A 14,569-nucleotide genomic window follows, 5' to 3' on the forward strand; every position below is an offset into this window, starting at 1 on the left:
AAAATAGACAGATCAGATTATATAGTGCAGAATACAGTCTTGGTAGTTGGTTATTTCCTCATAACACTTCTTGTCTTAACTTTTAGTGTTCATTTATACCGACCATTATCCTTAAATCCAGTTGGAAATACTCATGTGCTTTAAAGCTTATCATCTCATTCTAGACTTGCAAGTTACTTTTATGTAATAGGGTTGGTTAGAAACTTGAGCTGTTTCTGTTGCTTTTTGGGGATTCTCGATAGATCTGACTGCTTCTCCTACCCTACTATATACTTTTTGAAGCTTTATTTAGACTTGTTTTCATCTATTCATTGGTCCTTCTTAGCTGTAAAAGTATGGCTTCTTAAATTTCTTTTATCCAGTTTTCATGTTCAGTAGTAAACAGATTTCTTTGTTCATATATCCAATCTTTTTAATCACTTCTTAAGACACAATAAATGGTCCCAATGTAGTCAAGAAAAACAGAAAAGGTTGTAAAGACAGTGGGAATGTACTTCTTGGATAGTTTATTGTTGTTTTACTTAAACACGTGGGTTTGCAAGTCCACTGCCAAATTTTAGAGATTGAACTTGTAAGTCATCTTTGTTTCAAGAGGTATGGTAGAGTATTGTTGGATTTTATATGTACCAGTACACATTAATGCAGGTTTGGCAGACAAATAAAACTTTGATTATTAGATGTTCTTGCACTACTTTCACCTCGGAATGTGTGTTAGTGTGTATCCTGTATCCATAAATAGCTGCTGGGATGCATACGTCCCATATGCAAGCTTTAGAAACTGTGTGAAGAACAATACCCAAAAATGCATAAGGCATTTCTTTCATATCTTAGGTCATTTATACATATTTATATCATTTCTATTTTAAGAATACAAAAGCCATACTGGAAAGGCTATAAAAATAAGTTTCAAAATAATTTGTTGCAAGTAAATAAAAATGGTGTTGTTTGAATGTATAACTTAAGACCAATTTGATTCTGTTGGTTTATATTGTAGCACGACGTCTTGTATACCCAAAGTAAAACATAAACTAATCCTGAAAGACTCATAATGTCTGACATTTGAACATTTTATGATTAAATAATTCATTATTATGTTTTGATAAAGTATTGAATGAGTGCAGAATAGAATGTGGTTTTAAATTCATCTCTCCATTAGTATTTTCTAAGATGATCTGTTTTGTAATTTTGATATTATATTTTTTTTCGTGAAAGTATTATTATTTTGAATAAAATTTTTATTATCACTTTTTATTTATTATATCACTTATGAAATTATACAGAATGTCACTCAATATGTTTTTGAAAAACCACTTGATTTTAAAACCAAACAGCTACATTTCTGGTTTGATATATTATGTTTCATCAAATTAATATAAAAACTATATGATTTACAGTTTTAGATGAGCTTCTGCTTTTTCTTCCTATTCCGATACTGTACTTACCTCTCTCTCACAAGATTAGCTATTCTCGTTCAGTGCTGCCTTTCTTCCATATATCTCCTCTCAGAGGCTCTCCACTGAGATACTGAGGGGTTTTCTGCAGATACCCTTATACTTCTCTCATCCACTTTATCCCACATTTCTTCTTTGGCTCTGTCGTTATATACATGGTTTCTTTGTTGTTGGGACCTTATAGGTCGGGATGCAGTTTTGGCTTGGGTCAATTTACTTTCAACCTATCTCGGGGATTTATGTCTTGCACCTTTTCTGAGATGTTATGTCTTTGGTACAGTCCCAGAAACTATCGAGCCTCGGGTGACATCGGTCTGCCAGCAATCAACCCTTATGACTTTTGTAGCCCTTTTGTCTCAGTCAGAGCCTCATATACTGCCTATTCCCATTTCCCATTCTTCATCCTCCCAACCCTTGTCAGTTCCTTCTAATCGGGGTACTTCTTCTCGTTGATTTCTTCGACAACACAACCCTTATTGCCAACAGAACCTGTGACTATCCTGTGGGAGCAAGGCTATTAAAGTTTATTCCTCACTGGCATACTTTTGTAGATGATCAATGGGTAATATGGGTTCTTTCAGAAGGATTCAATATCCAGTTTCTTTCCCCACCTCCCATTTATCCTTGCCCCATTTTCTTCCCTCCTCCTCCTCCTTGAGATCCCATGACCTACCAGCATTTGTCAGAAGCAGTTCAAGAATTGCTTTTGCAGCAGGCAATCAAACTTGTTCACCATCCTTCAGGGTTTTTTATTCCTGTCATTTTTTTTTCAGGATTGGTGGCTGGTCATCAATTTATATTGCCTCCATCCCTCATCATACTCCTCAAGTTTACCATGGAGTCTTTTCTCAACCTGAGATGGGCATTTTCCCCAGGGTTGTGGATGACAAAGATGGATATCTCCAACACTTACCTTCACATCCCTATAGCACATTGGTTTCAACCTTATTTTGGTTTGTCTATCTCGGGGTGGTTTACCAATTTAAGGCACTCCCATTTGGACTTGCCTTGGCTCCCAATGTTTTATCGCATAGTCTGAGCTTTTGCACATCATCTCCAAACTCTGGGGATGCAATTTCATTATTACATGGACAACTGGCTCCTTCTAGCTCATTCTGAGCTGGAATCAGCCACTCATACTCACCAACTACTTTCTGTGACGGCTCTGGTGGGTTGGTTGATCAAACTGGACAAGTCAGTCCTTTGACCCCCTCAATATCTAGTCCATTTGGAGGTCTTTTTCAACACGAATATCAGTTGCACTCTGTCTTCTCCTTTACATCTTCTTTGGATGAAACTTTTAGTTCACCATGCCCTCTTGACTCAGGCACTTACTGCTCGCGAGGTTCTATCACTTTTGAGGATGTGATCCTCTATGACTGCACTGGTCCCTCCAGGTCATGCTCATATTAGATCCCTAGAATGGGAGTTTCATGAATGATCGAACCTTACTCAAGATCCCTGTGAAATGATCTGCATTAGAGACTGGACAAAGCCCATACATTGATGGGCATGCCACTTCCTCCCCAGCTTTCGGATTATATCCTTTCATGGATGCATCCCTTCAGGAATGGAGGTCATGGGTCAATAACCAGGAAGCTTCAGGCTGTTGGTCTGCAGACGAAACCATCTTGTATATAAATTTCTCGAACTTCTAGCAGTATATCTGGCATTGTATCACTTCTTTCTTCTCACCCATCATTGTCTGGTGATGGTTAATTTGGACAATTCTACAGTGGTGGCACATATCAAACACCAAGGGGGCACCTGGTCCAGAGATATATGTTTTCAGATGTTGGATCTATTATACTGGGCCCATGCACATCACATTTGCCTTATCGCATGTCAAGTGCCAGGTGCTTTCAATCTCTGATTGTCTGTTGCACCCCAATCAAATATATCCAGCAGAGTCAGCATTATATCCACCTTTTTTTAGGGATATTTGCCATCAGTGGGGTTTTCCCTAATTGGATGCCTTTGCCATGGGCCTCAATACCAAGCTGCCCCTCTTTAGGTCACCTGTACCATATCCACAGACTTTAGTGGTCGATGCCTTCAGCCAGGATTGATCACACAAATATCTTTATATGTACCCTACCATCCGATTGCTTCATCGGGTGATTTCTCTTGTCCTCCTGATTGCTTCCTATTGGCCAGCTCAATAGATCCCACAATCTACATCCCAATCTCCATGTCCTGCATCTTCATGCCTAGCTTTTGTTCAGCCCTTGGCAAAACGATCCAGTTTCACACATTGAGTTGCCTTCTTATTATTAACTCTTCCGTACGACCATCTTCTATAAAAGTGAATCAATGCAAGTGGAAATTCTTCCTCTGTTGGTCTGCTAATAGGGAGTTTCCTGCTGAAAAGCCTTCTGTGGCTCATGTGGCAGAATTTCTCACTTGGTTCTTTCATCATGGGCCTTTTTATCTCCTCGCTTTCTGGATATCAGGCAGCCCTATCCCATTCCTTCCATTTTTTCCTGATACCATAAAGTTTTTTTTTCCCCTATTCTTACCATACTCATGTATTCCTTCTGGATACATCAACCTTCCAGCCTTTTCGGATTGGGACATTAATGTGGTTCTCCATGCCCTTACATTACCTCCATTTGAACCACTTTCCTCATTTTCCTTGTTTCATCTGTCACTTAAAACATATTTCCTCCTTCTCTGAGCCTGTGGATGTCAAAGGTCAGATTTGTATGCCATTGTTGTTTCATGTACCCTTTATCACTCTACCTATTTCTCTTCCTTCTATATCCCATCTTTACCCTAGACCAGATCCGGAATAAGGTTTTGTGGTCACCCATTGCGCTGTCTCTGGTGATGTCATGCCTACAAACTCTCCACTGCATTGTCACCTTCCTTTCTTCAAGTGTAGTATGGAAGTCCTTACCACTTTCCAGTTCCAAGCCACTGGGGTGGTTGACCATGGAGGCACCCTCTTCAATAAGTTCCACAAAGAAAGGGCTAGAACCATTCAGTCGAGAGTAGGACAGTGGTATTCTGCTGGTGTAGATAAGATATGGCCTCCAGAGGAGTTGAGCCATCACCTTGCTGGTTGACATGGCCTTCTGATACCAGTTACATAAACACTGAAGTTGAGCCATCGAAATTGCAGTTCACCCATTCAATTGGTAGATCTCATCCTACCCTTGTATGGATTTCAGTACCCCGCTAAGAGGTTTTGGATTAGAGTGAACCAATCACCATAAGTCCTCACATGAGATGATTCCATGCGATTGACATCCTTTCGATACCAGATATTGATTCCCAGATTGATAGATCAGCGATGATCCTCATGCCATACCCAGAAATCAGTATGGGTCATATTCCATTATTCTTGGATTTGTGTTGAAGACAGTATGATCCTCATCCTACCCTCGCATGGATATTGGTACCCCATGAGGAGGTTTTGGATGTAGTTGACTTACCGAGTACTGTCCGCCGTGCTCTAACCACTCTACACCTCTCAATTTCCAACCTTATGTATTAGACATTCCATACATGGGTGAAGAGTATATCTGGCTCAAGTGGTAGAGTTCCCCTTTCCTGATCTTTGGATCTATCTCTCTCATTGTCAGGGGTATCCCTCAGATGCTTTTGAGGGTACTTCTTTCATTCCCTCACACTGGTCCTTCTTCCTTCTCAATGTGGGATTCTAACTACTCTTTTAATCTTGTGAGAGGAGGTAAGTACTATATAGGAAGTTATAATTTTCCTTTACTGAAAATGTATTTCTGATAGGTACTTACCTTCTCTCACCCTTCCTCCCTACTTCTCTGGTGCAAACACCTTCTGCCAAACTTCAAAGTGAAGGTTTGGTAGAGGGAGTCACATGCAACCCATGAGCATATCATGCAACTACTGGGTAAGCGATGACACATCATGATTTACATGAGAGACATGTTGGAATATAAGAGGGGGGCAGAAGGCTTGTGGCATGCATAAAGAAAATGTTTGCACATAGAGAGCAGCACGGAACGAGAATAGCTAATTTTGTGAGAGGAGGTAAGTACCTATCGGAAATACATTTTCAGTATAGGAAGATTATAACTTTTAACTTCCTAATTTACAAAACAGGTAAGAATTACATTCCTAAGGTTTAAACAATTATTTTTTACCCAATGTTCTTTATAGATGATTTCTTACATGTTGGAATTATAATTTGAGATATATCAGTGATTATATTTATGATGAATCTTCCTTAATAAATTTCATATTTTAGAAATAGTAAAGAACTATATCATTTAAATACAACAGATAGCGTTTTCTGTGCAGTTTATTCATAATAATTTTTAATGCAAATAAGTTAATTCTTTAAACACAACAGCTTAAATTATTTTCTTGACATTAAAGTAGACAATTGTTCTTTGTACTCTCCCTCAAAGAAAGAGAATTATACTCGTAAGAAATTTTCAGATAATTTTCTCTTGAAACATTTATTTTAGAATTAGTTTAGAATAATATTTTTTAAAACATAGGTGTCTGTTTTTCATACTATTTACCTTGACTATAAATTTTCTAAAAATAGTTAATATAATTTTATCCTTGAGATACAACAGGAAATTGTTCTTATCTGCATTTGATTATCATTTGGCTCAAGAAAAAGTTAAACAGAATATTGTTGAGACACAGCAAATAGTTTTTGTATTATTCTTGCAAAAAGAATTTCTTATGATATAAATAATTTATATTTAAATTATTTAAATACAACAGAGACTTTGTCTTACTCTTCATCCTCACAGATTTTCTTTATTATTATCCTTTCATTCTTATTTAAAAAACTTTTTCTTACATATGTGACAACACATGGAGTAAAATATTAAAAAATAAGATTAAGATGACCAACTTTTCAGTGACAAAAAGTTTTCTGAAAACACTTTATTAATTGTAGAATTTTAAAATTTGTTTTCATTTTGTGTGTAGAAGAAGAAAGTTGATCTTGGGTTTATTTTTACTATCACCAGTATATGATCCTATCAAATAGAACTATTTATTACATATGATTTCAGTATGACAATTAATAATAAAATCTGTTTTTAATGAGAGTTGTAACTTATTGTATAAATTTAATATTACATGAGGTTGCTGTAGTGTTATTAACTGTTAAGAAAAGTATTACCTTTTGTCATGTAGTGCTGAAGTTGATTTGCTAACATCTAAGGAGGTATCACCTTTTTTTATGTAGTACTGAAGTTGATTTAGTAACTGTTAAAAATATGATGATAGCCATGTAGCAATGAAGTTGATTTGTTAGCTGTTCAGGAAGCATCATTCATTGTTTAACAATGCTATTTGGAAAGCATCATATTTTGTTTTGTGATGCTGAAGTTGGGTTGTTAACTGTAATGACTTTCTGTGATGCTAAACTTCATTTGTCATTATAAATCATTGATTTTTTTATTATTTCTTCCATTGAAATATTAATACAGAAAAAAAGTAATGATTGTTATCCCAATCATTTGCCACAAATTGAAATGTGAGCATTGATTCATTTTGTACTGTTTTCAGTTATTTGCTCACTGCTCAAAAGCCATTGTCTTTCTCTCGTAGTGACACCACTGATTTGTTAACTATTAACAAGAATGTTAACCACTGAACTTTTAAATTTTCACAGGTCGTGACTTACTGCTGTAATGTCTCCATTGGTTTTTAACAAGTTTTTAACTTCATGATGTTTTATCAATAACTTGTTGACTCTCCATAAATGAATAATTTGTTTTTTGTTGAGATGATAAACTAAATGATTGATGAAAAGCATCTTCAAGCTGTACTTTGAATCTTAAGGTTATTCAAGTGGAGTATTACCCTTGACTATATTGTAATAAGTTAAAGTAATTATATTCTTATTATTGTGAATGGATCCGGCATATAGTTACACAAAAAATACATGTAAACTGATTTGTTAGCTTAGCAATAACTTTTTGGGTATACATGTTTGACTGTTTTATGATGTCTTATTTACTAATTTTTCTACCTCTAACAGGATATCATATTTATTTTGTAACTATTAACTTTTAAAATTTTAAGAGTTTTTTTAAAGAGTTAATAACATATTGAATTCAACAAACCTGAATATGTTTTTTAAGGGTAGGACTTCCTTGTTCAGTCCTGATTTATTAATTTATAACAGGGTATTGATTTTTGTCCTGGTGAGAAAGTTGAAGGAATCACCAGTCATCAGCAGATGAATTACACTACACAACCAAAAATATTTCATCTTGGGAGAGATCCTGGAGAAAAGTATACATTGAAGTAAGGTTATTTAAAAGAAATTTGGTGGTATCAGTCCTTAAGTTCTCATGTTATGTACATATTAGGTCTTTGTTGATTGGAGGTGGATGCAATAGCACCTCTCATAACTTCACTTCACACCTTCCTGACATGTACTTTTGCTATCATGTATCATCTGTAAGGGTATTTTACGTAATGTAAAATGTTACAAGTAGCTGTTTACAAAAATATACTGTGGTTAAATGATACATTCTAATTTTATTATATGAGATATAATGTTATTCAAGGGTAAGTATTCAAATACATTTTTATCCCTCTAAATAGATATGTAGCTAATCCATCAAATGATTGTCAAGTGAGGTTTTCCCACATTTCTTAATGTACTACTGTGTGGCATCATTTAACAAACTTTCTAGTACTAATAAGAAATATCTCCTTTATCTACGTGTGAAGTAGGATCTCTATTAACATAAGTTAACTTTAGGGGGCACTCTTATCTTTGATGATCATTCCTCCAGCCCATAGTTGCTTTTTATTTGTCATTGTCCCCATTCCAAAAATATTATGGGGATTTCTGTGAGGAATTGCATTTAGCTTCTTCTTATCAAGAAGATTTTGTGCATAGCTTTTCTTTTCTCTTTTTATGTGGTTCTGTTTTGGAACTGTGTGCTTCTTTTTTTTGCAGAATTATTGTTCCTGTTCAAAGTGATTTGTTCTTTAACAAACTTGCTTTTTTATTCTTGATAGGGAACCTAAACCTTCTTTTGTTTGTTTTCCTTTTTCTCCAGATGTTTTGGTGTTAAAGATTCTTTTAAGGATGGGTTGTGTTCTATCCTACATTCTTTCCAATCTGCCCTGTTTCATTAGTAGACTCATTTACACACTTTATTTCTGCCTTTAAGAACTTTAGCTATGCTGCACAAGAGGTAAACATGAATAGTATTGTATGAGTAGCTCAGGATCTGACAGGAAAATATGACTTTATCAACCACTTTGCAAAAACCACCCCTATCCTAAATCTGTATTTACCTTGTGTGTACAGAAATTTGATATGTTCCATCAGCTTCCTTTTAATCTAAGATTACTGTGAAAGATCTTGTCATGAACTTGAAATACAATTATTGGATTCCTTGATTCGTATTAGATTAGTGAACCAGATACATGTGACAAAAATGGCATGAGTTGTTCACTTATGGCAGAAAGCATGAAAATTGTATATGAGAGTTTTAAGACATGCTAAACTCAGATTGGGTAAGTTGAGAATATTTTAATTTCATTATATAACTACATCCCTGGTGGGACAGTGATAAGTTTACAGACTTATAACACTGGAATTTGTGGTTTGATTCCATATGGTGGACATAGCAGATAATCCAATGTGGCTTTGCCCAAAGACAAACAAAGAAATATATAACTACTTTGATGCTAATAATCATTGCATGCATATTTATGTAACATTGTATTAAATATTATCCAAAATACTTAGTTTCCTCATTTTACTGAACTTTCACAATATAAACTTAAAAAAACAAATACTACATACAAAACATACATTTGTCATCTTGGTGAATAGCGAGTCAAGTGACTCATAATATAATTGCTGTAATAATGAGTCTAGTGCAACTGCTCCTTCCTTCCTTTGAGTTAAAATAAAAATCAAATAAAAAATAATGTTATTTAAATCTTGGATAAAACTACAAGTTCACTGTTATGCACACACACCTTCCACAGAAATTTTGAAATGCGTCTTTCCATTTGGCTAGATAAAGTTCACGTTTAGGCAATATTGAGTCAAATAACATTTGCCATAATCCACTTATCAAAATCTTGTAAATGGAGAGGATGTATTTTGTCATTTCAAACTACTTTCTCTGAAAAAAAAAATTGACCATGCCTTCAGTAAGAAAATGCATTTTGATTAAGTCTTTCCCTGTAGGGAAAAAAAAGAGCAGTTTTCAGTATCTGACCACCAGGGTGATTTTTTTTTTATACTGTTTGTCTTCAACCATCTTACAGGTTTTCACTTCTATGTGGTTGACTGGCTGGACTTTGCCAAGTCAGGAGATATCTCATTACACTTAACTCATCTGACTCTCACTCATGCATCAAGTGGAGTTGTTAATTAAATTTTAAACATTTCATTTCCACCTTGATATTTTCTTCCTACCTTGGAAATATTATTTCTTCCTTATTTAGAGTAAATTTGTTGCATCTTTCCTAGTTTCTCATTCTCTATGTACTTATTAGGTTCTATATCATTTAGAAAATAGCTTTGTTGGATTCAGATATATTTCAGATGCAGTGGTATTTCACTCTCCTGCTGTGTTGAATTCTGTAGAGATGGATGTATATTTTCATGCCACTTTTGTTTTTGCTCTGTAGGGCTCATCTATTTACATTTGTTTTCACACTGCCTGCAGTTTGTTCAGGGACTGAGTTTATTTTCAGCCTTTTGTGTTATGCAGAGATTATGTTTTCATTTCCAAGACTTATTCATAGTCAGGTGGTTTTGGTTTATTCTTACAATTCCACCATTGTTGTCTAAATATGTCACAGGGAGGTTCCAACTCTGCTAGTATTTGCTTTTGGTCATTGACATTTCATTGACAGCTTTTATTTTTTTATTTGCCTTTTAGGAATGTTGAATTCATGAGCTCATGAAACATCTTGATGATTGAATAAATAGAGTTGTTTAAACATTTGTTTAACAACAAGTAAAAGCTTGGAATGGTCAATTCTTTCATTGGGAGGGTGTGTCTGTGAGCCAGACTAGTTTCAGAGAATTCCACTCCTCATCAGTGACCCTGGACACAACCACCAATATTTTCCATACCTCCCTACTATAAAGGCTTGGTTTGGTCTGATATTTCATTGGTGGTTGTGTCCATGATTACACCCCAATGAAAGAATAGACCATTCCAAGCTTTTACTTGTTGTTAAATAAATGTTTAAACAACTCTATTTATTCAATTATGTACAAGCTGCCCAGTGTTGGCTAACAATACGAAGAATTAAATTGTGCCAAAATGCTACAAGTTCATTAAATACCTATAGAATGATAGGTTTTTTTTTTGTGAGTGTAAAGCACTTAAATACACCAGTTCGATCTTGATGATTGATTGTCTTACATTCTGCAGGAACTTTCCACAAAGTGATTTCTTCATATTTAGATCTTTCGTTGAGTCATCTGTTGATTGGGTCATTAATTACTTGATTCACTTGCCACATGGTTAATTCACAAGCTTCCCTGCTTTAGTCTCTATTTACGTTTGATACTTTTGAATGTAATGATGAATGTGGAAGAAAAATTTTCTGCCATTGGTGTTTCTTTCACACCTTCATCCATACATCAGTTTGCAAACCATTTCTTCTGATTATTATTTTATTTCTTCACTTCCTTAATCTTTCAATTTTGTTCAGAACTGGAACATCTTTGTTTTGTTTTTTTTTAGAATCTAACTCTGCCTCCATTTCAGCCTTTTGTTTCTTTGAATATATCCATGTTGCTTCTGGCTCATGGATGTTGTTGTTCAGATTTGTATGCATTTGATACTTACTATGACTCTTGTTTTGCATGTGTGTGTTAACTTACAGTCTTTCACAAGATTTTCCTTTTTGGCTAAGACTTGGGGTAGCTTAGGAGAGTAATAAGGTATTTTCTCAGTTTTCCTTCTTGTGCATTCAACAGAATGTTTTACTTGGGCAGGGCTTTCCATGATTACTTTTCCCACCAAAAAGTGATAAAATGTAATAGCTGAAAAAATATGAATTGTCTTTCACAGTGAGAGAACATAAAAGAGTGAGGATTGATAAGAACTTATGACAAATCACTTTTCATACTGATAGGCACATCAGGCTCCATTAGTAAGATTCTTTACTTGTTGATCTCGATGTTTATGTTAGGCTTATATTTTATGGCCATGTTTCTGTGAGATGTCAGTGTGGCACAATTTAACTGCTTCTTTTCCTCAGTTACCTAATTCCTTCTTGTCTTTTTAGCTAGAAATATATTTGAGAGGAAACTTCATTTTCCATGTCTGCAATGCTCCCCTTGGCTTTCTTCATGGCAGTGAATGATTTACAACCTCCTGATGTGGATAGGCTTCCATCTTAGGTGGAAGATTCTGATTGGTGGAGGAGCCAATCGTGGACTATGAGAAAATATGTTAACACTATATCACATAATGTTGCAGAAAAAAACAAAATGGAGTAGATCCAGTTAACAATCATTTGATAAATTTGCTGCTTATTTATGTAGAGTTAAGTGCTTAATTTAATTCCATTTAATTCAACTTTTCAACCTTAAAGATAGGCTTATGTATGAGCACATGTTCTTGGAGTTTCTTATTCTAAACTTTTTTTTGCTTTTTCAAAGAAAAAATTTAAAGATAAATTTTTTTCGCTGATATTCTTGTTTAGTGATGTTTGTTTAATGTATTTTAAATGATCCAGCTTCTAATTCAATTATGTTTCTGTTTATAGCCCAAAGTCTAAGGAATATCAGAAAGCCAAATCTGCCATTTTAGAAATAGTTAAGGAACACAAGAACAATTTAACACCAGGAAAGCCACAGTTAAACTGGTGTGATAAAGCAGTTATGGTATGTAATATTTATGTTGTCAGCTCATTAACATATTTTCAGATATAAGAACTTAGACAATCAAAACAATTACAAGATACAAGTTTTCATGTATCAGTATTCCGTGTTATTAATATCTTGTATCTTGGTTGATGTTTTACGTTAAGGTAGAAACTCAATAGTTGTCAGAGAGTGGTCTCCTTTTCATCGGGAACAAAGTTGCAGTTATCTTTTAAAGTACTTACAGGAGCCAATTACCTGAATTTTGTATTTCTCTGATGATAATACCTTCAGTGGTGTACACGTAGCTGGGGCAGCCTTCCAAGGGGCTTGCCTGACCCAACCTTAGCCTAAAGCATGGAAAGACCACTTATATACATCAAACATTTTTGGGACCCAGAAGCTCATGTGATACCCGGTTAAAACTAGTGAAATGCCCACCTTTGAACAAGATATGGAAATAGTAATTCTTAAAATCCTGTACAAGTCAACAACTAGAAGCCCACTATACTCTCTCTCATCTACTCCCTGCCAAAATATTGCATGGAAATAAAAAGGGATTTATTTGTGGTATAATTCAGCATGTTATTTTAATCATGTATCATTAATAGAGCTGGGAAGGGACAAATATTTCTGGGCCATGGCTTTTAAAGGTTTTCATGTACCACTGTATATGTTTGTTAATCATGTGAAATCAACTACACATCACTTGGATTTTAAAGATATACTATAACATGTTTAAAGAGTCTGTTGGTGTGGTCTAACCTTACTCGAAGTTTTTAAATTATATGTTTTTTAACTCTATAAATGCATACACGTGTTAATGATATTATTTATTAGAGAGGTCCATTACTTGATGTTTAGGGGTGGTGTGTAACATAGTTACATCATTTTGGAATCTTACTTTACATGAAACCTAAGCTTATTATTTGTTTTATGTAAATTGCTTCTTTATGTAACTGTACTGATTTTCATTCCTTAAAGCACTGGTCACCCCCTGGTTGTAAGAAGTTAAAAAGATGTTTGACACCTCCCTCACCCAAGCCGTACCTTTGCTCCTGGCCTCACTAAGTTATCTCAAAAGAAGAGTGATTGATATTCACCTTAAGTATGTGAAACTGCCTGCAGCATCATTTTATAAAGTATAATTTTGTATCTCATAATTAATTCCATAAATTTGTGTAATTTCCTTTGTTAAATATTTTGTATCAACATATGTAACAATTTATTTCCACAAAACTCTTACAAATTAAACTAAAAGATATGCTTGTGGTGACTTCGGATTTCTTTGTAAGTAAGATTTTTCAGTATTTTACTTGATGATATCATTTATATTTAATATAAAGTCTGTAATAACTACCAAGTAAATTCAGAAATTTATTCAAATGAGTGTAAAAATTAAGTTTATTCAAATTAGTTATAATTACTTTTCTACTTCATGAAAGCTTCACTCCTTTAAACATGAAAATGAATAAAAGAAATTATTTCTTTGTATATTATTGGAAGTTTACATTGTAAGAAGGGATATCACCCTGTTTTTTTTTTAATCTCATTATACATAGGACTTTATAGTGGAAAGTTTGCTTACAATATTTGCTTTTCTTCATTATTCACAAGCTCAATTTTTTGCTTGCCATTTCTTATATCCCAGAATTTACTTATTTGAAGAATATATTTACTGTTGTACAAATGGATGTTCATGATGTAATAAAACAAGGATGAACACCTAGGCATTGCAGTCCTGGTTATGGACTGATGCTCTGCAGTAAAAACCCATTGCTGGGGGCTTTTTTGCAATGCACAGAGGTCAATCTTAATCACTACAATGCAACAAAAGAGTCTTAACTCTTTTAAGTTATGTTGTCACAGGCCACTAGGATGGCCAAGATATGCAAAATTGTTACCATATGTAATTATTACCCTCTGTGTAACGTATTGTAATAACAGAGAATTTTTTAAAATTTTTTTCTTTTATATTTTGAATTAATAGCTCTGTAAACTGTTTATTTTGTTTAAACACTTATCAATGAAGTACACACACAGAAATGTATAGTTTAACACCTTAAATTTCAGATGTATATAGAACTATAAGTGGATTGAAACTGTTAGATAGACTATTAACATTATGAGTTTTTAACCAAGCTTTTTGTTCTGCTTTTAATTTCTCTAACTTTCAATGGCAGAATATTGTTTACTTTGTATTATGCTGGGTCCATTCAATTACCTGCCAAATTCAGTGATTATAGGTAAATGTGGTAGAGAAACTCCTGTTAAAGCAGAACTGTTGTGGTTGTAATAA

General features: G+C 34.4%; 1 protein-coding gene across 3 annotated transcripts in view; it reads left to right on the plus strand.

Annotated features, from left to right (window-relative positions):
• The window catches only part of LOC106468150 (N-acetylgalactosamine-6-sulfatase-like), a 76,347-nt gene extending 62,583 nt beyond the window's left edge, over positions 1-13,764 (plus strand). For all 3 annotated transcript variants that reach the window (XM_013928560.2, XM_022396454.1, XM_022396453.1), the window contains exons 12-14: positions 7,591-7,712; positions 12,174-12,291; positions 13,255-13,764. In XM_013928560.2, coding sequence (XP_013784014.1) covers positions 7,591-7,712; positions 12,174-12,291; positions 13,255-13,341 — 327 coding nt within the window. In that variant the 3' untranslated portion in view covers positions 13,342-13,764. The remainder of the gene's footprint in view (positions 1-7,590; positions 7,713-12,173; positions 12,292-13,254) is intronic.
• Positions 13,765-14,569: the final 805 nt, after the last annotated feature.

Source organism: Limulus polyphemus, unplaced genomic scaffold, assembly GCF_000517525.1.
Source record: "Limulus polyphemus unplaced genomic scaffold, Limulus_polyphemus-2.1.2 Scaffold2891, whole genome shotgun sequence".
Classification (NCBI taxonomy): Eukaryota; Metazoa; Arthropoda; class Merostomata; order Xiphosura; family Limulidae; genus Limulus; species Limulus polyphemus.